Source organism: Alligator mississippiensis, chromosome 10 (assembly GCF_030867095.1).
Source record: "Alligator mississippiensis isolate rAllMis1 chromosome 10, rAllMis1, whole genome shotgun sequence".
In the NCBI taxonomy this organism is placed as follows: domain Eukaryota; kingdom Metazoa; phylum Chordata; order Crocodylia; family Alligatoridae; genus Alligator; species Alligator mississippiensis.
In genome coordinates, this window is record NC_081833.1 from 19,505,670 (window position 1) to 19,532,297 (window position 26,628).

The 26,628-nt window shown below is 38.7% G+C and overlaps 1 protein-coding gene across 2 annotated transcripts in view; it reads right to left on the reverse strand.

The window, feature by feature from the left end:
- The window catches only part of SPECC1L (sperm antigen with calponin homology and coiled-coil domains 1 like), a 120,934-nt gene that overhangs the window by 22,530 nt on the left and 71,776 nt on the right, over positions 1–26,628 (reverse strand). The window contains exons 12-15 of one of the 2 annotated variants that reach the window (XM_059713521.1): positions 22,599–22,682; positions 19,416–19,572; positions 15,411–15,458; positions 14,330–14,432 (exon numbers count right to left, since the gene is read on the reverse strand). In XM_059713521.1, coding sequence (XP_059569504.1) covers positions 14,330–14,432; positions 15,411–15,458; positions 19,416–19,572; positions 22,599–22,682 — 392 coding nt within the window. The remainder of the gene's footprint in view (positions 1–14,329; positions 14,433–15,410; positions 15,459–19,415; positions 19,573–22,598; positions 22,683–26,628) is intronic. The other variant, XM_059713522.1, reaches the window with a different exon arrangement.

Here is a 26,628-nt window from a genome sequence, read left to right on the forward strand (position 1 = left end):
AATGTAATACATTTTCCATTTTTAGAAATTAGCCATTTTCCAATGCAGTTAAAATGATATCTAGGAGTTACTTGAAACCATCTCTGGCACTGGGGAGGACACTGCTCATGAAAAAACAGATGCATTCTTCACATAACCTGCTGTTGCAGCTGCCTGTAGGAGATGCAATGCTATATCCCCAAAATGAAAGAACATACGTAAGTTATGGATTTGTGAAAATTTTGACTTGGAGGCAAAGATATGGGGGAAAATGGTGAAGAGGTCAAACTGTTTAAGCCCATAAGCATGTTAAAAGCTTCTAGCAGACAGGTTTGGGGTTTTCACACTCAATCATGTCAAGCATTTTGAATGCGAGTTAGTGTCTGTCAAACTACAATGGCAAAGCAGCGGCATGCTGACTGAAATGAAGGGTCTTATGGTTCACTTATACAGAGGGAGAAAAGAAATTGCTCCAACAAGTATGAAATACAGAATAACGTGTTGCCTTAACTGAACATATTTTAATGGTTATATAAAGCAAATGAATTATTTAAAAACCTCTCTCAAATGCATACGAAATAGATTCACACAGTTCAAAAATTGAACCAAAGGTGATATACTCCTCAGACTAACCCACCTCCCTCATTTCTCTTCCTGCTCTAAATTAACATGGAATCTTATGTAATTGCAAAAAGGACAGATTATCTTTGTCTATGAACCTGATCTTAAATAATATCTCTAGTGCTACTGGCTAGCACCACACCTGAAATCTATCACCTGGTTTCTAATGTGCAGCTATGAAGCAAGAATGAAATGGGCTGACCTATTTCCTCAGAGTACATATCCAGAGCTGTTTTTAGTCTCACTTGACTGCTAGATCCTATAGGTTGTTTGAAGGAATAAGGTGTGCATCAGCTAGTTCTCTGGATCTGGCTCAAAAGGCCCACCACCACACATTAAACAATTAGATAGGGTTTGGGGTTTCAAGTATAGGGACCTATACTTAACCCAATGCCAAACAGTAACCATTAAAATTAATTCTAAACCTTTTATTAAAGATATAGACAAGACAGCAACACAGCTAAAGCATTAAAGTAGAGCTTTAATTTTAGCAATAGTCTTTTAATTAGCATAACAGACTTTTGGAGAAAAGGAGGTATTTGAGATGGGCTGGAGCTACTGTTATTGAAGTCCGATTCTGCTCCTCTGAAGAATCATGGCAGATGTACACAAAAGAAGAGCAAAGACAGAAAAGGCAACTTTTGTTTTCATTACTATCACTTTCACCTTGTATACTATGCAACTGGCTGCTTTAAGATCTGGGAAAATTATAAAAGTTAGATTAAGACTAGCTTTTAATTACCCCTCTGGTGAGATTCACATCAGTGTACTGAAAGATGCAGTCTCGATAACTAACTTGGATGAAAGAAGAAATAAGAAAAATAGAGAAGGAAAAGGTCTTAGCAGAGCATAGGTGAAAGCATAAACACTTCTCATAGTTTCATAGTAGCTAGGGTCAGGAGGGACCTGAACAGATCATCTAGCCTGACCCCCCGCCACAGGCAGGAATGAGTGCTGGGTTCACAAGACCCCAGACAGGTGATCGTCCAACCTCCTCTTGAATTTGCACAAGGTAGGGGCGAGGACCACCTCCCTGGGAAGCTGGTTCCAGATTTTGGCCACCCTGACTGTAAACAAACTGCCTTCTGATCTCTAACCTAAACCTATTCTCCATCAGCTTATTACCATTGTTCCTTGTCACCCCAAGCGGTGCTGGGGAGAAAAGGGCTCTGCCTATTTGCTGTTGATCGCCCCTGATGAGCTTGTAGGCAGCCACTAGGTTCCGCCTCAGCCTCCTCTTGCTGAGGCTGAACAGGTTCAGGTCCTTCAGTCTCTCCTCGTAGGGCCTGTCCTGCTGCCCTCTTACCAAGCGGGTGGCCCTCCTCTGACCCCTCTCCAGGCTGGCCACATCCCTTTTGAAGTGCGGCGCCCAGTACTGGATGCAGTACTCAAACTGCAGCCTGACCAAAGTCACAGACGGGGAGTAGCACCTCTCTGGACCAGCTTGAGATGCACCTTTGGATGTGTGACAAGGTATGGCAGGCCTTGCTGGCTGTGGTCTGGCATTGGCGGCTCATGTTCATCTTGGAGTCAATGATGACTCCAAGATCCCTTTCTGCCTCTGTGCTATCAAGAAGGGAACTCCCCACCCTGTATGTATGCTGTGGATTCCTTCTCCCAAGGTGCAGCAACCTGCATTTGTCTACAATGAACCCCATCCTATTCTCATCCGCCCACTTTTGTAGTCTGTCTAAATCTAGTTGCAGCCTCTCTCTCCCTTCAAGTGTGTCCATCTCGCCTCACATCTTAGTGTCATCAGCAAGTTTGGACAGCATGCTTTCCACCCCCTTGTCCAAGTCACTGATGAAGATGTTAAACAGTGTGGGGTCATTTCAGGTAGTGTTCAGGATTTATCCAAAGCCAGTGGATACACTATCACCTGGGTCCCTCTCTGTGGTTTACAGTGGTTCGAAACATCTCTGAGGATCAAAACGAAGGTCCAACAGTATTAAGGAGGATTATATAGTACTACAGGGAAGAGTTGAACAAAAGAGTGACCACAATAGCAAAGTTTACTCCTTTCAGTGTCTTGGCATCAAATTAAGGACCTCCAACAGGGAAGGGGTCAGCACAGCCCATCACCTCTATTTCGTTCACCAATTCAGTCTAAATATCCAAAGTGTTAATTTTTATCTATTAACTTATAGCCTCACACCTCTTGTTTACCAGACGTGATCTCAACATGGCCTTTGGGTCATATAAGCAGACCTTGTTGCTTGAACTACTTCAGCTTTTCTATCTTTAACTTTTGCTGACTTTTGTTAAAACCACTTGATACAAGCCAAGTTGGATTTCAGTTACTTGGGACAATTCTGACCACAGGTTTCTAGCAAACATCCCTTTCAGCTAGCTCCTAGAAGACAGTGACAGAGCAATGGAGCCCAATGCTTTATTTAAAGAACAAAGCAGAAATGTTTTACTAGTGGTGGAGGTCTAATCCCCTACGGACTAACAAACACTTTGTTCTTATTAGCCAGTAATGCCATACAGCCTCAGCAACTTCATGGACTTTTATCTACAATGTACATTTAGATGAAAGAAAATCAAAATCTAACGCTTTATAGCATAATACACAGATTAGGAAGGAATTTTCGTTCTTTCATGAACAATTTGCTTGGTATAGTCTGTTTTCTGGTTTCCTTTCCAGATTCCTTCTATACATTCATATTGACAATGCTGGTGGAAAGGTACCATACTTCGCAGCTCGCTAGCTTAATCAATCCTGCGTACCATCCGGAGCTGCATTTCATTTCCCCCATGCCCTTTGCAGCACTGTCCCTTGGACTCCTGGGGATTACCTTCTTTAAAACTTCTTCCCCTCTCCTCTTACCTTGGTGCTACTTACAGTAGGGACTACCTCCAATGCTAATACCAGATTCTGCTATAGCCAGATGTGTTTCAGGCTCCAGGGAGGAAGTGACTATTACTGATCTTTGTTGTGAGGACTAACAGGGAAAAAAAAACCTGACAACTAGCCCTAAAATTGGTCTGCTTTGCATGTCCAGTCTTACAATGGGTTACTGCAAAAATCACACTTCCGCAGTCAATGCAAACAGTTATCCAGACTCTGAGTGTGGGTTAGTTAGCTCTTAATCCCTCGATTTAAGCTGACACAGAGGAGGGGAGAGGGGAGGGGAACACCAAAAACATTTCACGAAATGTTTGGGTCCCCAGCAGTCCCAGTTGCTTTGGTAGCAGATATTGGATGAACTGATGGAGAGGAAGGCAAACTGCAAACCAAAATTCATGTTAGGCTAACTTTTCACCATTGAAAATTAATTGTCCCACTGGCATTTTTGTTCTGAATACTTTCTATATTCAATTCAGGCAAAACAAAAATGAAAGGAGTTTCTCCTTTCAAGAAATCTTTTAAAGTTTTTAATACTCCAGGCAGTTATGGGCAATGAGACAACTTCATACTTTGCTCTAAGTTTTGTCCTAATTAAACAAAACAGGTCTGACAGCTCTTACATTAGAATCCAACCCAAACAGAAAAAAGGAAGTGTGCCTTTCCTCCTTTGCACTATTTTCAATAACTTTTTTACAAGACCCCCATAACTTGAGATGAGAAAAGATAAGTTTTGGTTATCTGAATACTTTAATAAGTCAGCCAGCCAGGGCCAAGGAAAGTTATTTAAGACCAGAATATTTTTACTTGTATAAAGCCTTAAGCTTTATTTGTATAAAGCCCTAAGTTTTAGCTTCCATTCCCCTCCCCCATTCTTTGCTATTTTGAAAGTAGAACAATTTAGAATATGATCTAATTTCACATTTTAAAAACTACTCTTATTTACTGACAGTTTTAAAGAGTAAGTTCAATTAGCTTATACACCTTACCCCATTATGGTCGTGTTGTACAGCCCTTTTTGGTAGGTTCCTTCTGTACAGCCTACTTGAGGACATATGAATCTGTCATGCTATTTTCACAATTTTTCAAGATTATTTTCAAGATGTGTTTAGTCTGGTATTACACACATGTATCTCTTCATGGTCAAATTACACTGCTGATGTGATACCTGATGTGATGACCAACAAGCAAGACTGATGAATAGTCCTAAACTTGCAAAAAACTAGCTCTTTGGTTATGGAATTAAGAACAGAACCAATGCAATTTATAATTCTGTGTTTGATTAGCAAGATAAATGCACCAGGTTTTGGGATTCGTTCCCAAAAATCAAGGAACTTAAACAAAAGCCTATGTAGCATAACAGGATTACCAGCAATGTTAGTAAGTCTAGATTCATTATCTACACTCTGTTGTCATAAGAACATTTATAGAATATACAGTAACCATTAACCATAATTAACAACACAAAAGACAAGTTGCATCTTCAGAAGGGATTGCCTCCATACTTGGAATACCCTACCCATTTAAATAGGCCCAGACAAGCTCAGGTTAAATGCAGTTATGACAGTAGAAATAATATTTAAACAAAATTAATGTGTCAAATCTTATATCCTTTGGAAAACCTCCAAAGACTTAATTTTCTGGCATAAAATGGGATGAAACAAACAAAAAAAAAAAGTAAAAAATGAAGGACTGAGTCATCACACGGAAGTGTGTGCATGCCAGAACAGAAAGCAATAATATTTTGATTGATGAATGGGGAACATTTAATGCAACTTATTAAATGTTCGTCCACTTTACTGGCTATGTAAATTATTATTTGTTTGCCTTGTTTCCATAAAGCAGAGCATTGGTAATAGGGACTGTATAAGACTGGATGGTCAACAACTGAAGGGGAAATGCCTCCAATTGTGCATCACAAAGGACTTGCCTCCATCGCCACCTTGAAAAATTCCACACCTGCTTGCTCCATTTTGCATGTGTTAAATACCTGAAATGAGATCATGTAGTCACCATGGAATAATTGTATGCATACCCAGAGCCATGCTAAGGTGGGTACATTGTCTCATTTCCAAGACTGTGTGCATAACAAGCAGAGCAAATGGGTAAGGCATGCTTCATGACAGCACTTCTGGGTATGGCAAGGGATGGCAACCTTGTAAACATGCCCTTATTCTGCCGAGTCAGAACTCTATACGTTGGCAGAAACAGGCTCTCTCTCTCCATCTATGACCATTTCAAAAACCCAAACTAAAGTTTTTTCTTCAAAACCATTAGTATAGTATGGGGACAGCTGTGAGTGCACAATGGTAACTTCAGTAAATACAACCAAGTGAAGTAACATTAAAAACTCAACAGTTCAAGCTCTGTTAGGCCTATGTGGCACTTGAACCCAAATTAACTCTACCTCAGAGCAATACCGAGAGAAAGTCAGGAACTCATGCTCTTATCTAGCCAGTTTCCTTTACCCAGCAACCATAAAACCAAGAATGCTTCAATATTAATAGCACAGTGACTGAATATAGTCTAACACCTTCTTTATAGCCCATGCAATCTACAAAGAATGTCACTGTTTCCTTCACAAAGCATTCTGAAGGCAGTCCTTGCCAAAACTTAATATAGGGCCCAAACCTGTGAGGTATTCATGGTATTCAGCATTACCTGTTAGAAAATTATCCAGTTACTAAATGATTTCCAGACATCTTAAAATTAAAGCTCTTCAATGAAAAGATGCAACGCACAGCTTACTTTTTGTTGGACAGAGACCAAAAGCAAGTGATAAAACTTAAAGTTTTAAAGCAGCTGGAGTACTGTGTTCAGTTTTGGGCTCCACAATTCAAAGAGGATGTGGAGAAGCTTGAGAGAGTCCAGAGGAGAGCCATGCGCATGATCAGAGGTCAGGAAAACAGATCTTATGATGAGAGACTGAGAGCTTAGGGACTCTTCAGCCTGGAAAAGCGCAGGCTCAGGGGTGATCTGGTGGCTGCCTATAAGTTTATAAGGGGTGTTCACCAGCATGCCCCAAGGAATAACGAGGTCGAACGGTCACAAACTCCTCCATGACTGTTTCAGGCTGGACATAATGAAGAACTTCTTTACTGTCCAAGCCCCCAAGGTTTGGAATAGATTGCTACCAGAGGTGGTTCAAGCACCCACTTTGAACGCCTTCAAGAGACATTTGGATGTTTATCTTGCTGGGATCCTATGACCCCTGCTGACCTCCTGCCCCTGGGGCAGGGGGCTAGACTCGATGATCTTCTGAGGTCCCTTCCAGCCCTAACGTCTATGAAATCTATGAAAGTCTACAGTAAATATCCTTGATACTCTATAGGTGAAGGACAATATATGTTTGCGTGTGTGGGGAGGCAATGTTAAACAAATCTGTGTGCTTTCTTTGACTAATGCCACTAACTGCAATAATATTTCCCAGGTTTCTGATAGTTGTTTAAGGTTTTAAAAATATGCATTGAAATAACTTAATCAGTATTAATAAATACAAATACACATGGAAGCTCAACATCAGACAAGTCAGTATGTCTAGATGTAGTTTAAAACTTTAAGTACATACGTACAAAGTACCTATTCCTTTCTCCTTTTGTTCATAGATTTCATAGACATTAGGGCTGGAAGGGACCTCGGAAGATCATCGAGTCCAGCCCCCAGCCCAAAGCTGTTAAGCTGCATCTTTCCATATTATTTGTACAGTAATATATTAATCTCAAAGCTACTGGAATACGCAGTGAGATGAAGCAGACTGACTGGTATGCATCAGATCAGTTACCGTTCCTCTTAAAGATGCTAGTCTCCTGAGAATAATTATGAAATGTGCTCTCAATTTTAAGAGACTACAAAAAATTAATAAAAAATGCTTGTAGAAGAAGATTCTGGGAATGCTTTTCAAACAGCTGCTAAATTTAGCATTAAAAGGAATTTCTTTCAAACAGGAAACTACTCAGTCCATTGAAACATCCAAATGGTTTTCTTGTAAATTTTGCCAGTGGGTCACAACATCCGTTTTAGACAGACAATATCCGTGACACAACATTTTCCCTCCATTTTTGACTAGTGGCAACAAATGAATTTTAATAATCATTATGCTCTATCTGCATGCTTTCTTGATAAGGTGCCTTAAATAAATCTATATATTGCTTATTATTTTCTGTACCTAAACAGCTTTGTAGCAAGTGACATACGCAAGATTTAACATAGAGTGGACTTACAAACTGAAGCCGCTTCCAGGTACTCTTTTGTGCTTAAAGTTACTTACAGTCCCATTAAAAGATAGATATAAAATATTTTAATAGATATTAAGTTAGGAGTTTAAATTCAAGAGTAAGGACCATTAAAGTTGTCATGGTGACATCAATTAATTCACAGCACATATAGCCACTGTCAAATTTTTAGCAGATACTTCTGGACTTATGTACCTCACCTGTTATCCTCTGAATCCTAATTACCCTAGTTAGACAATAACCTCTTCTGTAATCTCCGCTACATATTTCCAGTAATTTAGATGAGGGTTTAGGCTAATTAGCATGTTCCCAAGATTCCACGTATACAGAGGCCTGAGCTTCAACCAAGAACTGTTCTTCAGCATTCAAGCTTTGAACCAAATGATGAACATTTCTAGTTCTTACTGCTGAGAAAAATGTTAAAGTGTGAATAAACTGCAAGACTGTTGATCTTCCCAAGTTGGACAACTGCTCTGAGAACTGTAAATTGCCCATTTCTCCTAGATATGTTAACTCTGAAACAAAATTATGTGAATGTACAATTAAATGCATCTCTGATTCCCTTCTAAGAATCACCCAGAAATATATACCGAGATTATTAATCCCTTATTTTAAACTAGTGGCATAACTGGGGGGGTGGGGAGGGTGATAAGGGCAGCCGCCCCCAGTGCTGACTAGGAAGGGTAAGGGAGGGTTAAAAAAAGCAGCCACTGCTGGCAGCTGTGCATTTGCTGTGGCAACTGTAAGCAGCCACTTCCTTTTGCCCTGGGGGCCCAGCCACACCCCTTCACTGCTGCTTCAAGCAACTAGGAGGGAAAACCATAAAAACAGTGCGGGGGGAGGGGGGGGGGGGGGGGGGAATCTTTTTTATTTGAAACTGAAGGACAAAATGCCATTCATCAGATCTGGTATTTAAGAAAATGTTATAAGATCTTGGGCAACTGCAAATGGACAAGGCCTTTCTTGTAAATAAATCATCTGAAAGACGGCTTCTCCAAGCAGTATTACCATTCTTCAAAACTGTATATAGACCAATATAAATACAGTCCATTTCTTGCAGCATCTTGGCATTCTCTTTGAGGTCTTCTATCAATACTTTAATTCAATTCCATTTACCTTGCAAAACTTCATAGAAATACAGCATAAAGACTGCTCTCTAGTAACCTTCATACTTGTAATAATTAATCACTGCGATGTAGGAGAGAAGCAAGAATTATTACAAGTGGCTTTTGTCTGTAATTTTAAATAAGTGACGTTTCTGAAAAGATCCAGTTGAAAAATAGGAAGCCGTATTGATGACTGGCTGTAAATTGCTCAACCTTTCCATCCCTTCAAATAAGATCAAATATCTGCATACCACTATCCCTGAGGAAGAAACATTCTGTTTACTCTATAAAAAACCTTGTGCTGTATAATGCTATGATTATGGTAAGAATTTGCATAATTCTTTAAATGAGGAAGTAAACTCCAAAAGCTGTGAGAAAAGTTATAAATCTTTCCTTGCAAGGGCTTAACTATCACTTTTTTTGCATTAAGTTTCTATAAGTAAAGTCTTTTACATCCAAAAAAACATTGAATACAATTATTTCTGTTCAGCAAATCTGCCATTGATAAAGATCCTATTTAGCTATCCTATTTAGTAGTCCTCTTCATTTTAACATGAAATGCACACTCCTTCATCCTTTTTTAAATTCATTACTTGTACATTTAATATGTAAATAATTATATTACAGCTAGGGTTGACTGCTACATGTCAGCTGGAGTGGACTGTTTTCTACTTTCAAATTATCTGGGATTTAATGTCTCAATTTAATGACACTCTGCATGTTTTTAGAGGAGCCAGGATGAGTCTTTCTTTCTAGAAAATCCTGTATTTGGCTTTGTATACTGTTTGAATTAAAAGATTAAATTATGAAGAAGACCTGCATGTAATCAAATCCTAGTTATTTTACATCTCTATCTGCAAGTCAATGGGACTTCTGCTCCCAAGTTACTAGAGGCCTTGGAAAATCTCACCCTTTTAAAGCACTTGCTCTGTCCAAGCAATCTGAAGTTCATTAGTGCTCAATTTTAGATATATTTATGTTGGTCAACTCTGTATTCATAGATAACACTCTTGCTCCTCTGGGTTTGTTCTAGACAAAAACGTGTTATTCAATTTTTTTTCCTTTACATCAATCTGCAATTCTCTCCCTTAACAAACCCCGGGCATTGTGTTGAAGCTAAGTTTCAAGGGAGAGCTCTAACACGAGTATTCTGTAAACTGCACATACATCCAACTATCAGACGGCAACTCATCAGGGAGAAGCAGTCGTGCCATTTTTTGCATTAAGTAACTATGTTCCATTATTTTCATTGTTTTGGATGCAGGAATAGTATGCTGTTCATTCTATTAAAAGAAATTCCAGAATAAAATAGTACATTCTACACAAGGGTCAGAGGCTCTGTGAATAAGAGCTGTTCAGTTTTTACTTCTATTCAATGAGTATATTACTTTCTTGTTGAGTAGGCTCCAAGTTGCACAATGCGTGAAGCAGAATACTGTGAATAAAAATGCATCGTAATGCATTATAAAAAAAGAGGAGAGAGAAGTTTTACTATTGTAAAACTTTTCCACCATCATTTTTTACTTAAATATTTCATTTTATACCATTTGGTTATTTTTTAGTTTTTATCTGTCACTAACTATGGTGTTTATTAATGACTGAAGAACATTTTACCACATGGAAGCAATTGTCTAGTACAAAGCATGTATGTTCATAAATATTCAAAAACCTTTCTACCCAAATCATAATGAATATTCATCGTATATCCCTGCAAGGCAGGATGTACAACTCACAAATTTTCAAACTTTTACCACCTTGTCCTAAAGGGTTAAAAGATGCTTGAAAAGAAAATTCTCAAAAATAATTTGAGAATTATTTCTCTTCCACCTCATCTTCTATCTGATAAAATATATATTTTGTAACAGCAAACAGTCAGCCCAGAAACTTCACAAATCTCAAGGGTATGAAGTACCTTAACTTCCCTAATATGAAATATCACTTTTAGTTCAAATTAACACTTAAGGCAAAACTGTGAGGCTCAATCAATTCATCTAGCCTTTGAGAAGATTAGTACTTGATTGTGTGCTGCTGGCTGCTAAAAGGTGGCCTGACTGTAGAGAATTTTGTTCTTATCGGGTGTCATGTTACCTGCAGGCCACAACTCTTCTATGGGCACTCTGCATAAAAATAAAAGGGATTAAGACTATCTAGCTATTTTTGTCTGATTAAACATTCAACAGTTTAAACACACCCAGAAATGCAACCTTTTTCTATCTCTAATGGAACAAACAATTCCAGGATCTCCAGAGCTAAAACAATTCCAAAATAAGCCATTGTGTGGGTCTACCCCTTCTACCATACGCAAGCAGCTGTAGTAGTATATAAATGAATAACTACATTTTTCAATTCTTGCTCTTGGTACAGGCAATCAGTTCACAAATCTGCAAGACTGGCCAATATGTATTGAATGAAAAAAAAAAACAGCTGTTTCAAAAAGAAAGTAATTTCTGAATAAAAGGTGCAAGAATGAGACTGAAGAAGTATAATACTGACCACAGGGATGATAGACTAAAAAAAACCTCTCCATGCTGAAGTGGCAAAAAGATATACTAAAAAAAAAAAAAATGGATTGACAAGTTTTGAATGCTTACTCTCATTTATGTGTCAATGGGTTAACTGGTCACCAAGGAACCAGAAGTTCTCCTCTCTTTTGTATGTTAACTTCTTAGTGCAACAATATAAAGTTAAAAATCAGAAGACCAAGACCAAGATTTTGATTCTTCAGGCATAATCAGAAATATAGCAGAAGAGTTTTCAGACTAAGACTATGGTCTGATCTAATTATAACAAACTGCCATGCTCTGGCTTTGCAATAGGAAATGGTATAATTTGAGACAATACAGCTGGGATGAAAGCAGAAAGATAATCATGATAAAAGTGGTAGAAGGTTTTTGTTATGTGATAAATCTGGGTTTAATCTTTTGGGATAGTTTAAAATCTAGATTGAATGATTCTGAAAAGTGTTTTTTGTTTCCCTGCAACCTACAAAGCCTGGAGTATGTTACTGAAAAGTGTTTCATCTTTTGGTTAACCTAGACAGTTATTTTTAACATTTCTGGGCACCTTTGAACAACTGAAAGTCCGTTGCCACCTCAATTTGTAGGCTACATACCCCAGCCAGTACACTTGCCCGTCTGTGGCCATTTTGTCATGCCTGGAAGTTCCTGATGTGGTATTTACATTTTTTACATTAGTCAAACCAGGAGACCATTGGGTGAATTATTTTCTTTAAAACATGTTAGCATACACAGAGTAATTAGATTTATTAGAGCCTCAAGAAGATGGTTCCTGATGTACAAGTAGTTTTAAGGGGGTAACCAGGGATGGAAGGGAACTAGCACTCAATAACAAGAACAGACATCAGAGACAGGACAATATAGGCATGAAATCACCTGCCTTATGAACAGCCTTTTGCAAATACTTCAGGGCTCCCAGCTCTTGTCATGAACCACTTGAAGCATTTTCTGCGTTTGCTTCTAAGCGACGTTCCAGGCAGTGTCTATGCATTTTTAATTCTAACAGGAGAGCCAGGGGTTTCCTTTCCTAAATACAACACTACTTTTTTTGATAGATGTGTATTTGTTCTAGTTCTGTGTTACATTTTCCTTTTCTTCAATCTTTTTTTTTCAGGTTTCTTTCAGCTCCCACCAGTGAAAATTAAGTTTCCTTCCGTTTTGAATATATTATGCAAAGGTCTCAATTTGTAAATATCGAGATTAAGGGACATATGCAAAGTCTGATTTTCTTGAAGTACAGAAACAAAAAAAAATCCCAGCAGAGGAAGTTTCTGCTCAAAGATGAGCAATATCATAACTATACAAAATAATAGGAATGTGACATGTTCTTCTTTTAGAGGTTTTTTATACTGTTTTACTGTATCAATCTATTACTCATCTTCAAATTTACCACATAATGTTCTTCACTTCACATGAAGTCAAAATAAAACAAAACTTTATGAAGGTTTGGTATCCAACAGAAGCCCTAATAATTATTTTTTAAATTAATAATGCACTTGAGATGTCGAAAAGCTGGATAATCTGTATTCATAATGAGAACAATTGAGGATACATGTATAGCATTACAACAACACTCACGTAGAACAGAATTGAATTTGTGTGGGATCTTGAAAACAAATAATGCTATACAACTAATTTAAAGGCAAATGATAAATGTGGATGTCTAAACAATAGCATTCTTCTGCGAAACCTAACTTAATATAGCCTAATAGCGCAAGTTTATTCCTTTAAAATAAGGCTTGTAAGGCTCAGAGACATGACATGTTAGGGTCCTGCAGCAGCAGCACATGCAGAAAGTCACGTAATAGCTGTCAGGGAAGCAAGTACATTAGCTGTCAGCTGCTCCCCCCTTTCTATTAGCAGTTACAAGGGTCTATGAAGATTGATCATAAGCAGCTAATCAACATAAACAAGAGAATGGCCAGAGAAGGAAAGCTATTGAATACTTTCTATAATGTTGTCCTGATGAGTTAAGGAAACTGCCAGATGCATCATTTGTTTAAGGAGGTTCAGATATTTTCCTATTTAGACTTACACAATTTACAGTGAAAGATGTAGTATCCTGCATTTTTAAAAAAGAAAGTGGAGAAAGGAAGGACCTTTTCTACAAAGCATTTTACACTCAGAAACAGCCAATTTTGGTACAGACGTGCCACAGGAAGAGGGGGAGGGGCACCTGGGGCTTATAGCACAAGCTTCTCCATTGTACTGAAAGACGACTTTTCCTATGGATGGTCAACCATCCTGTTTTGTGGCTTTCAGCTTCCTCCTGTATTGTGAGCTTGAAGTCATTGAAAAAGAAAAGGTTTTAAACTGAGGTCTGTGTTGGGAATTCCAAACACTTTCAATACATGTTAACCAAACAAATACATCATGCCTAGACTATTAACATCCTGGTTCACATTGCTGAAGCCACTATTCTTTGGAAAAAAATAATGTAATCACAGAAGAACTTTGAATAGCTATCTTGTTAGTTCTGATAATATTTAGACAAACTGAAAAGAAATTTGAAAATGTGGTAGAAAGCCAAGTACAGTGTGCGCAAGACAATGCGTCTCGCAAAAGAGAAAGAAAAATCCATCCCTATAAACATTACGGTTAAGTGGCAACATCCTGAAACATTCAAACAGACAAATTCATATTAATAACTTCTTACTTTTCAACACTCTAACAAATGCATTTGTGTTAATCTTGATGGAATATTTGGAAAACCTCTGCCTTAAAATGTTAATTTTGTATCCATGTTTCAAATGTGTAAACTGTAGGCTGATTATTTTCAAGTGCCTTGCTTCAATGGGAGGTGAGCTGCCCCTCTAAGAAAAACATTTGCACTATGCAAAAAAGTGACTAAGTAACTATTAATGCTAGTTTGGTTAGGACTTGTAGCATGTGTTCCTGCAAGAAAGTACAGCACATACCAGTTTCATCGCGATCTATGCAGTGAACTGTGGAGCAGTCTGGTTTATGCCACTGGCAGACTTATGTGTTGCAGCTATGTGTGTGCTACATTAAACAGACTGCAGTTACCTGATATCCTTCTGTTTTCTTCTGGCACCACTTCAGCAAGGCATTTCTTTTGGAGCCTCCATATTCTCTTGCCAGGGCAGATAAAGGGTCTTTCCTTTCTTCCCTAAGAATAGAAGGGGAGGAAAAGAACAGCAAGGTTTGATACCATGCTCCCTTCTGCAAGTTTTTCTTTTTCATTTGAACAAGGTGAGTACCTTTCTCTCAATGACAGGAATAAGGCACAGCATGCCAGTTAAGGGATGGAATATGCCCAATTAAACCCACATAGTTTTCTCTGTTAGGCAAGATCAAATCAGCTGATTTGCTGGCAGTCACTTCACCTATTGTCCATTCTGAACAAAAATTTGAATGCGATCATACTAAGATCTTTGAGAGTTATCACCACTGGTGCTAATCACTTACCATTTACTTAATTATTTTTAAATTAAACCTCTTTTCTAGGGCTCTGCATACAAATAGGGCTTCTTCTAAAACGTATAACATTAAGCTAACATGCTCAGGACACAATATGTTCCAGCTTGAACTATAAGCTAATGCAAACAACTTTATTTTGTTTAAAAAAACCCAAACTGATGGTATCTCTTTTGCATCTCATTTGATTAGCAATGTCACCTTGAAAGAGCAGTAACTTGGAACACTGTTAGGACAAAGTTATTGCTAAGAGACTGTCTGCTCCCATATCTGGAGTTTTCAAAAGAAGGGATCAAGGACAGTCTCACTCATTTACTTCATATGCAGGCAATATTGATTGTAATGAAACACTGATCAGGTCTCAATAAAATATGTTAAGATAACAGATTCAAACCCATCGATAATGATCTTGTGTACCATTCTGATTAAGACAAATAAGAATACAAGTATCCTTGTGCAGTCATATTTGTCTATTTAGCCAGTAAAAAGCTGGATTGAGGGAGAAGGGGAGGCTGATTAAGAAAACAATTACTTTCCCTATGATGAAAGGCAGAGGGAGGAAGTGTAACTGGGTTGGTGAATGCATACTACAATTTTGCATTAACAATTTCAATGTTAGGTTTTAATAGTCAAACTGTTCAAAATATTAACTCTTAGATTAATTACTCACATTAACACCCTTGTGGTAGTGTGACTGAGGCATGTCTTTCTGCAGGCACTAAAATGAAGTACAACAAAAAGGTCTAGATATGACGTTTTATGTAGCTTGAGTAAAAATAGAGATACTCCAATAGGTCTATGCAGTTAACCCTAATGTTCTCTGTTTGGACCTTTTCTACAAAGCATTTTACACTCAGAAACAGCCAATTTTGGTACAGAGGTGCCACAGGAAGAGGGGGAGGGGCACCCAAACAAAAAAAACATCAATTAACTCTGAGTTTTCCCTGTAGTGGAGGGTTCTTTATTTCCCAATTTTTAAATAATTCTATACAGATTAATCATTCTATACAGATTCTTAGGTCCCTCTGCCAGCATCATAAAAATGTACCCCTCTGGATACCTTCATTCTATAAGCAGCTAGTTTATACTAATTACTTATTCTCTGGTTTTAAGCCCTTTACGGCCAATCAATTCAATTCCAAAAGAAAATAAGTGCTCCAGTGCAACAACTCTTGCAAACTATAGGCATAGATTTCACAAACCTTAGGGGGGTGGGGGGGAGCTATTATTGGAACCTGTATTTCTTTGTGTGCACATACTGTCACCTCAGCACTAATGATCGTTCTACATGACCCATGTTTAATTTAACTCCATGTGCCAGATGAAAAAGATTAGTTCCTAGAGTCTAATTAAATATAGTTAATATAATCACACCTTTTTGCTGTCATATGAAGTCCTGACTGAAGTTGGCAACATTTCAGAGTTGCTCAAAACTAGGTGGCTCAAATGCCATCTGTTGTCAGCTATTAAAAATAAGTTCAATAAATGAAATAACAGGGGAATAAGGATGCAGCTGACAGAATGCATCTGAAAGGAATGTCGTTAAATTGCAAGCAGTAACAGACCATGGATTGGCTGCAGTGCAGAGGAGTTGCACATTCTTCAAAGTAGCCATCAGTAGCTATACTGACTTGGCAGATCTCTAAATAGATCTGGTAAATCTAAGTTAAATTAAATATTATTTTTAAAAATCTTACTACCTTCATAAACATTCCAATATTGAAATGAGGCCTGAACTTGGGGTCTAGCCCACATTCCTAAAATTCTGCCATTAGGGTTTTGATTCTTTTCAGGCTTTTCCTTACAACTGCACATGAGGGAAACAGAAAATAAATTACCATATTTACTCAAATCCAAGACGAGTCATCCTGTCCCCCACTCCCTCCCTCTCCCATTTAACATAGGGGGAAAAAGTCCTTGTCTTGGAGCAGAAAACAAGCAGGAGAAGTGCGGGGGAAAGTGGGGGAGGGGGCAAGAGAGGGCACAGGCAGCTGCTGCAGCTCTGACTCCTGCCCCAACCCAGGCTTGGAGGTCAGAGTCCTCCTAGCCACTGCCTACCCCGCTGTAGCTTTTGCGCCCCACTGCCACCTGCTTGCCCTGCTGCGGCAGCGAAGGGGAAATATTTAAAACAACCCTTCAATAATTAGTTTCTATAGATGGAAAATTATAAACTAATTTATAAATTTTCTATGTATAATCTGATTATTGGGGGGTTGTCTTAAACTCAGAGTTGTCTTGGATTTAGGTAAATTCAGTAGTGTATTTTGGCTTAAACAGAGAATTACTTTAGAGACTTTTAAAAATACAGCATTATAAAAAAAAAAGAAAAAACAATGAACGATAGATCATATTTAACCTGGTAGGCACCATGTAGCTAGACTGAAGTCTTAAGGAATTTACCTTGGCTTATATATCTTCAATGTACATATGCTTTAACTGCCCAGACTCCCGAGTTAATTTAAAAACCAATTAAATGAACAAATTTGGGAATCTTGTATTTAGATTAGAATAAAAAAAAAAATACAATATCACCTTAGTTTAAGAAAAAGATAATGGAGACACTTAACCCCTAAAGATTTGTGAGAGAATACTAGAACTTGAATTTAAGTTCTCTCCCTTCATGCTACACATGCTGTGTAGCCATGAGGGAACTGTACAGACTGTTCCCAAATTCCAGTAAGGCACATGGTTTATATCATGTTCTTATTGTTATGAAAACAGCATTGAAGGAAACAAATTAAAATGAATAGTATGGAGACAATGAAAAATGGTTTGTGATTGATATAAATCTTATAAGTGAATATATTAGGTCAGCTGTCTTCCAAAATGTAAGAACTGATTTATGGCTTCAGCTTGCAGAACAGGGGTGGTGCCTGCATTTACTGGACAGGTTGGCAGAGATTTATTTTCTTTAATAACTTATTTTACACACTGTTGTAAACTTTTGCAAACCACACAGCATATTAAAAAGCCCAACAAAAGATTATCCAGAGAATATTCCCAAGAAGTAATTCTTCTCCCTGCCCTACTTTCCCCACACACTGATCAACCCACTCTTCTAATGGTAGCAATTTTTCTTCCTACAGTGAACAACTCTTTACTTCATGCAGGCAGAGAAGTTACCAACTGCAGAGATCGTTCTCCATTTATGGGTCATTCAAAATTTCATACTTCTGTTACAATCTCAGGTTTACACACCCTGCTGGTATTAAGAGTTTAAATTTACATAAAATTCACTTTTTTTTTTTTTTTTTTTAACTCCTACTTGTGGGACCAGATATCAACCAGAGGTTTCTTGAAGTGCTAGTTGTACATTACCTGCAAAATAATGCATCAACCCAGTCCACAGACTTAAGACTACATAAAAGCATTATACTGAAGTATGTCTCACTTAATTGAAGCAAAACCATTGTTTTGAATAATATCCAGAGCTGCAAACACTCTCTTAATTTTATAATGTGATTTTTATAATTCCCAATGGCTCAAAATATTACGGGTTTAATTTTCTGGCATACAAGAGCACTGCTGATAAGCTACAGTGTCAGATGTTCTCAGGAAAAATCATTTAAACTTGGTGCACTGCTTTCTAATCTGTGAAACTAGAACTTACCCACATCAGTGACACGAGGCTCAGTGGGTGTTCATACATGTGCTCTGGGAGGGGGCTCTTTAATTAGAGTGGCTCCAAGAGCTGCTCTAACTGAAGTCCCAGAGCGTCTCGTGTATCAGCATCCCTGTGCTAAAAAATGACAGTGGGGTGCCTTAACTAAAACTCATTGAACAAATTTTAAAGTGCCCCTGCTGCCATTTTTCAGCAGTGAGGATGCTGATACGTGAGATGCTGGAGTCTGCTGAAGTGCAGTAATAACCGTGTTCCAGCTAACTCAATTAGTTGAGTCTGCTCCAACACACTGTAATGACAGTGGATTGGAGCAGCCCTGCTGATCATGTATAGGTGCCTAATACACGTAAAATATTTTGAGGTCATTGAACAGAAGATATTAGAGAAGTGAAAATATTCTCTCTGGGATATTTAATATGAAACCAGCTATTCCTTAGCCTGCTAGTTGGCCACCATCAGCAGGATGGCTTATGACTGTCCTTTGACAGGAGGAGTACCCAGGCATTTGTTAAAAAAATTACAATTTGATTTAGGTAGGAAACACTGGTGGAGCTCTTATTCATTCAGCTCTTATTTGTTTATGGCTGGTCAGGAGGCTAGGAATACCTTGTAGTGGAGATCTCTCTCTTTGGCTGCGCACCCCCACCCTCCTCCTCCCAACCCCCGAGCTCTGCGTCTGGCCACCAGGGGTACACTGCTCCGCAGCTGGGGGTACACTGACCCAAAAAGGTTGAAAACCCCTGCTCTATATGGTATACAGGCCATAAACTAACTTGAAAATGAGTTGGGTACAGAATGCCACAACTAACCTGTTAAACCTGATTTTGTACTCTATGCATATGACAACACAGCTTGCTGATCTGCACTAGGCACCTGGTCTCCTAGCTGAGTTTAACATGTTGGTAATAAGCTGCACAGGTTATTGAAGAGCATGGATCATTGTCAGTCCTGTTTGTTGACTGCCAGAGCTAAATAATATTCATATTAAGTATAGTATTTGCCAGCTGCAAAGTTAATACTGGTTTAATGATGTACTGAATAATGAAGTTATACCTTATTCGGCTTCGTGTTGTGGGGGTGACGGATGCTGTGGGAGAGGAAGAGAGGGAAAGTTGTGGTGAGGTGGTACCCATCGCCATGAGAGAGGCTGGAGATGCTCCATCAGGTGCATTAATGTCTCGCTTGATTTCTTCGCTGCTTCGTCGTGACACTGAACAGTAAAAATACCCACAAGGTTATCGTTTATAAAGAAAAATCCACTGAAGCAGGTTCCTAGTGTTTGTTATGCACTTTCTCCTGAAAGCTCAACCCCCAGTTCTCCCCTTAAAATACATACCACAGCTTGTACATCAAGAACTATACAAGGCTAGACCTCAAGAGTGTGAAATTGCAAGAATTAAATGGCAAAAGGGATTGCAGGAAGGGAATAACTTTCTCAAATTACCATTATTTTCTAGGGTAAAATTCCATTTGAAGCAATGAAAGCTTCCTGAATGGACTTGTGGAACCCCTTGGAAAATGCCAGAACTTCATTTTCACTCATTTTTTGAATGCAGAAAAATAGTAGACCAATTTTTCTGTTCCAAAGAACTCAGAAAGATCAAAACAGTTCAGAATATTTTTAGCACTATGATTTCCTATTTGAAATCTTTGCTTTCATCATGTGTGAAAACATGATTCATTTAACAGTGCTAACATTGCATGGCACCCTGTAGTGCCGCAAAAACATTTCACAGCATCCTATGGTGCTGAAGCTTCCTGGTTGAGAATCCCTGCTCTAATGCCACCCCTAACCGACAGTAAGGGGATCTCTCGAGGAAGACAATGCTTATATAAAATGAAACCATTTGGCTTTCTTTCTGTCTAAGTGGTTCCAGTGCTAAGCTGTGCTAAGCTTTCTAATTTTTTTTTTTATAAAGCCCTTTTCAAATATTGAACATTTAACAAAAAACACAGACACCTGGGTGAAAGTTAGCAGGTGATATGAAAAAGAAATCCTATCAGCTGTGACAGCTGGCCTTATCAAAAGTTAGAAAGTGATTCCAATTAACAATGAAAGGTGCCTGGAACAAATTTAGATAGCATTAAATTTTCCTGATGAAAATGTTGCCAATTAAAAAATGACCCAGGACTAATCAAACACATTCTAGAAAAAAAACTACTGTGATTTACCAGATTCACTGTTTAGACACTAATACCAGCCCCACATTCTGAACGTACATCAAAGCTTGGAATGGTTGTGTAGTAATGTTTTTCCTGTCTTAAAACTTAAAAAGTTCAAATAAATGAATAAGCGGTGAGTTTTGGTTACAAAAAACACCATAAATTTGGATATAAAAGTATTTCAGAAACTTGGTAACAGTTTAAAATCCCGATTTAAATATGTTCTTACTTGCATAACTAAGATTGAGAACTTAGAAAAAAACCCACGCTTTTTATTACTTATATACTATTTCCTTGTTTTTCAGAATTTCCCTCAACTTTGACAGTAAGAGCTGATTAACTGAGAAATACTTTGTTTATTTTAAATATTTTTAGGTTCTAAACGTTGCAATATTCATGTCATACACTTCCCAGGGAAGACTTGTTTTAAAGCTTTCCACTGTAATTTAGTAAATATATACATGATTTAGTTGTATATTTAGGCTCTAGAATTTAGCTGTTTTTTAAAACGTAGGGGTCTTTTAACCCAAATAAGTGTGGAGTTAATTTTCAGTATGAACTAACCTTGACACTTACTGGCAGCCCATGCAAATATTTTTCAGTTGTGGCAGCATATTTTAAAAAGGGTTTACTGTGGTCACTCTTTACCCTGTAGTATGGTAAAAGTTTTGTGCGGTGGCTTGTAAAAGGGTCTGTTTAAATGTCTCGTAATAACCATTTCATTTTATAAATTAGTCGATAACATTCTACTACAAAAAGTAGCAGTCTTGGGCTACGGACAAATGCAAATGTTCAACTGCTCTAAAAGTGAAGAGGCAGCTGCCAATCAGAAGCACAGATGTGTTGTTATATCTGTTTGCTCCTGTAGCAACACAAAATCAATTACATCTCTGCAAGTGTGACTCAGCGAGACAGGGTTAACCCTGCAATGATTCTGTTACAACTGCATCCATACAAGTGCATGAAGATGTCACTGTTACATTGCAACAGCTTACACTTGCATGATTTGATATTGATACGATTATTACATTTGTTTATATCCTCATTTTAAGCGTATAAATTAGATGGAATCCTTTTCAATAGAAAAAATCTCAACACATTATTTTGCACTTCAGGGGGTCAGTTTGCCTTTGATAAGGCAAAAATGGGAGTGTACCATTGCTGCTTTTTTTTTTTTTAAAGGCATCTTGCAAGGCAAAATTATGTGCAACACCAAGAAGAAAAGTTATAGCTTTTTTCTTTTTTAGATACAGCCAACTACTGGATGGCTGTAGATAAGCCATCAAGGCAAGTGTTTTGGTGCACATGTTTTCATGCAACTATGCCATAGAAGGAAGTGATTCCACAGAGTTAAGTTGTTTGGTTTTGTTTGAATCTGACAGGTCATAAGAACATTTTACCATTAGGCCTAGTATCACCCTGATGCCTTGCAATACTAAGCACAGATGTTGGAAAACATTCAAAACTGGAAAGTGAATGCCTGGACACAACCACTTCCACACATTCTCTCTAGAAGCAGTAGCTTGGTCACGTTACTACAGTACTGGAATCAGAAGGTTCCTGGTTTTATTAGAGGTGCACCAATACATCGGTCCGATATCAGATCGGTACTGATAAAAAGAAAACTGACTATCGGAAATCAGCCTAATGTGGCGGATAATTTGGCTGATAAATGCCCATATGTGTGCGCAGCTGCTGCGCAGCACACAGGCAGTGAGAAGCACAGCCAGTCCAGGGGAGGGGGGGCAGCTCCCGCCACTGCAGATGTCACTGGGAGGGTGCCCCACCCCCGCGCTCCCCAGATGAGCCACAGCTCTGTCCCGCACCCCACTCTGACCCAACTAGGCAGCGCCTGCCCCAACCCCACTCCCTCCCTCACTGTGGGGGCCTTGATCTGCCCCCTGACTTCCCTCCCCTTCCACCACAGCACACATACCTGCTGGACACAGCTGTATCGGAAATCTGATCGGTATTGGCCGATATGCCTCCTTAAAAACTGGCTATTGGTATTGGCCCCAAAAATCTCTATTGGTGTACCCCAAGTTTTTATTTAGCAGCCATATGCAGATTTACCTGAGATAGATTTGGCACTTTCCATAGCAGGTACTCTTGGCAACGAGGCTGGTCTGCTGGTAGAGGATGTCCTCAACAAATGTTCTAGACAAAGGAAGAGTAGTAAAAATTTACTAATACATTATTTCAGTTGTGATCAGTGAAGAAGCTGTGATACCATTTACGAATTACAGAATGGGTTCATTTATCTTGTTGAGACAAACAACTAACTGATTGTATGTCAATCTAGGAGGAAGGCTAAATAAAGTTCATACCTTTTTTTGCCATAAAAAGTTCACCATGGAAATTTCATGATCCTTTAAACTCTACTCCCTTAAACCTTTTCTTCGGACATGGCTGCTATAATCTGTTGATTCATTTAACAATAAGCTTGACAAGAAATTCCTTTTTAGCACAAAGATAGCCTAAGTCAAGGGTGCTCAACCTCCAGCCTGTTATCCAGATCTAGCCTATGGAGCCATGTCATCCAGCCTGCAGAGCTCCCCACTGGTCCAAAAATGTGGTGTCGGGAGGGAGAAGGGGGGTGGGAAATAGTGACAGTGTTAATCGCTATTCTGTTGCTCCCAAATTTCTGGACCCAAGGGGAGCCCGGTAGACCAGATAACATGGCCTTGCTTGCTAGATTGGACATGTGGGGCTGATCAAAGCAGTGCAGAGCCAATTGGGGTGGCACAGGCAAGGAGGCTGATCGGGGTGCCATGGAGCCTGATCTGTGTGTGTGGGGCCAGACAGTGGTAGCCCAAGGCCAGATCCAGCCTGCTGACAGGCCCCACACCACGTGTCCGGCCTTTGGGGCAAAGAGGTTGAGCTCCACTGCTCCAAGTCATGTGCAATTCAAGCGGATTTCTGTCATTCTGTGTAGAGTTCAAACCAAACATGTTTGTAGCAAAATTTTCTATCATCATTTTTACCTTCCATATATAACAGCTAGAAGCTGCTGCTATGTTAAAAGTGTTGGGAGATTAGCTCTGCCCACAGTCAGTGCAAAGAAATTTAGTTTTCTTTTAAAAAAATCTCCAATAAAATGGATTCTTATATCAATATAAGGATCAATTCAGATTTAACATTCATATTATAAAATTATATTTTAATCAATATCCTTTATGCCATTTAACATTTTTACATAAGGCATATGGTTAAATGTTTGTAAGGTAATTAAAAATAAAATTATCCCAAGGCAATAATTTGCAAATAAGAATGCACAATACTAAAATACAAACAAATGTGTAAGGTCCTAGCTCACTGACAGAATTTATTGGTAGATAAAGAACACAAGTCAAAACTAATCTAAGTATGCATATCTAAAAAATAAACAGATTTCTTACCTGTCTTTTTTCCAGGGTTCAGAATTCTGTATTTCTCCTGTATTAGGTGATCACATAAGCCACATAAAACAGCATAAAGAATGCTGTCTCCTTTATGAACAACTGTATGTGAGATAAGGGTATTAACACTTGCAGGAGAAACAAAGAATCCTGAAAACAGGTCTTGGCAGGTAACAGGTCCTTCAGATTACTTTCAACACAGAAATGTTCTTAAGTCTTATTTTTTGTATTATTACAATTTAAAGTCCTGAAATATCTTCTTGGCAACGTATTTTAATATAACTAACATTGAAAAGTATTCTAAAAAAATTAGCCCCTTGCTGCATTGAGCGAATAACCACAATATGTAATCAACAAATGCAAAAAGGAAATCGGGTATATGTTAAGTGCTGTAAAGTGTCATCTTTTTTTTTTTTTTTTTTTGGGGGGGTGGGGGGAACGACACACGACAGGGGTGGGAGAGGAATTTCTGAGGTCTGGGTCTGTTATTTTCTCAGCTGAGAGGAAGTATATAGCTTGGAGTCACATGGGGATTATCTTAAAAAAAAATCTAGAAAAAAACCCCAAACAGACATAAATCAGAGCGTTACACCCAGAATACGATAGCAATTTATTCTTACAGGAAGGGCATATTGTGAACAGAGTTTTGACAGACAAAACAAAGTTACCAAAACAGGGAAATATTAGGATTTGGAAAAAGCAACACTTTTAACATTAATCCAGTTTTCTGTCTTGTTGCTGAAGAGCCATTACATAAAATACTGACAAAATAGCAAAAAAAAAAAAAGAAACTTATTTACATACAACAGAGCACCTTATATACTGAAACTAAAATAAGAATAAACCTATCATAAGATACACAAGGTATCATTTTATACCTTATCTAGTCCTCAGGAGGATGCAGCATGCCATTGTGTCATGAATGTCATCTTGGCTTATCTTTGCATTTGACCTCACGATATTTTGGCCCTATTTATAGCCTGTGTACTTTGATAGTTGTATGTAGGATGTAAAAAAACCTGAGCTCACTAGCCTTGCAAGACTTATTCCTGGGCACAACCACCTCAAAAGGCACCCCAGTGATTTATCGAAGACAAATGTTGCTTAGTATCCTACTCACAGAAACAGCCATTTCAAGAAATTACAAACCCCTGGGATAACAAATGAAACAAGGTAATATAATGGGAATATCATTTTAAGTCATCCCCATTCAGAAACAAACCTGTATAGAAACATAAATTACATTATGTTAGATGCTTGATGGGAGAAGGCCTATTTTTACAGTAAGGAAATCACTGTTCAAACTAGCTGAGGTACTAATTTAGTGGATAATATTTTATATACTATGAATTGTAATTATCGTAATCAACAAGATTGCTGACACTGAAACATTAGAACTCTGTTGGATTAAAGGTGAAAAATCAGACTGAAAATGAAAGAAGCAATTATCACGCTGTAACAGCAGATGCCAGCTGCATAAGCACAGACTTTTACAAGCCGTCTGCTGCACATTCATGGAACAGGTAACTCAACTGGTAAACTCAGCTTGTTATCACATACAAAAAAAGATGCCCACTTACAGCTTCCTGTACCTATTTATAAACAGGAACTCTCTAATTGCACTTGAAGGTAAATTACAAAAGAAAAAATGTTGCTCTGATTTTTCCCAGAAAGCATTTACTGTTTTTTGGGGGGGGTTTTGTATTACAGACACTAGGCCAGATCCTTAGCTTACATAATTGGCTGAGGTCCAGTAAATTGGCTATACCAATGGTGCTTAAAGTACAACCCAAAGCCCAAATCTGGCCTGCAGAGGCAAGTCATCTGGACTGTGGGGCTCCTCACAGGTGTGGAAATTTGGTGCTGGGGGAGCAGTGGCAGCACAGTGGCAATTAACACCGCCACTGCTCCCCTGCCTCTAGATCAGGGGTGGGCTGGATGCGGCCCATCAGGCCATTCTATCCAGCCCATGGGTCCCCTAAAAAAATTTATAAAATTAATATTTATCTGCCCCTAGCTGCCTGTCATGTGGCCCTTGATCACTTGACAAAACTCAGTAAGCGGCCCTCCACCCGAAATAATTGCCCGCCCCTGCTCTAGATGCTTTGTCCTGTGGGGAGTCTCATGAGCTAGATGACGGTGCCAGATTGAGCCAGGTCATGCCCCAGACCCAGCACATGGGGTTGGTTTTCTGGCCAGATTCAGCTTGCAGACCAGCTTTATTCAATTCATCCAGCGCCTGCACTAGAGAGGTTGAGAACCATTGAGCTATACCGATTTATAATAGCTGAAGATCTGGCCCATCTTGTCTTGATCTGTACTTTATAGGAATGCTCTTACAGTGTCAAGAGGACACTAATCATGACACAACAGAAAAATGCCCACGCTGTATTTTTTCTAGGTGTTAGCTAAAAGGGGAGGTGATGTTGAGTCTTTAGCAGAGAGATCCTATATTCCATTTGCTAGTCAACTTTAATTAGACAGTATTTAACAAATACAGTTTAACATAGTCTGGAACCCCATCTGACCCTAAGAATTCTTCACACCCCTCCTCAGCCTCACTAGCACAGGCAACACTGCATCTTTGGTGCAAATTCAGGGGAGAAATACCAGGCATGAGGGACAGCACAAAAACAGCAGAGGGAGAGCAACAGGAGTATAGGGATTTTGCAAGAAATCCCGCTTCTGATTCCACAGGATTACAG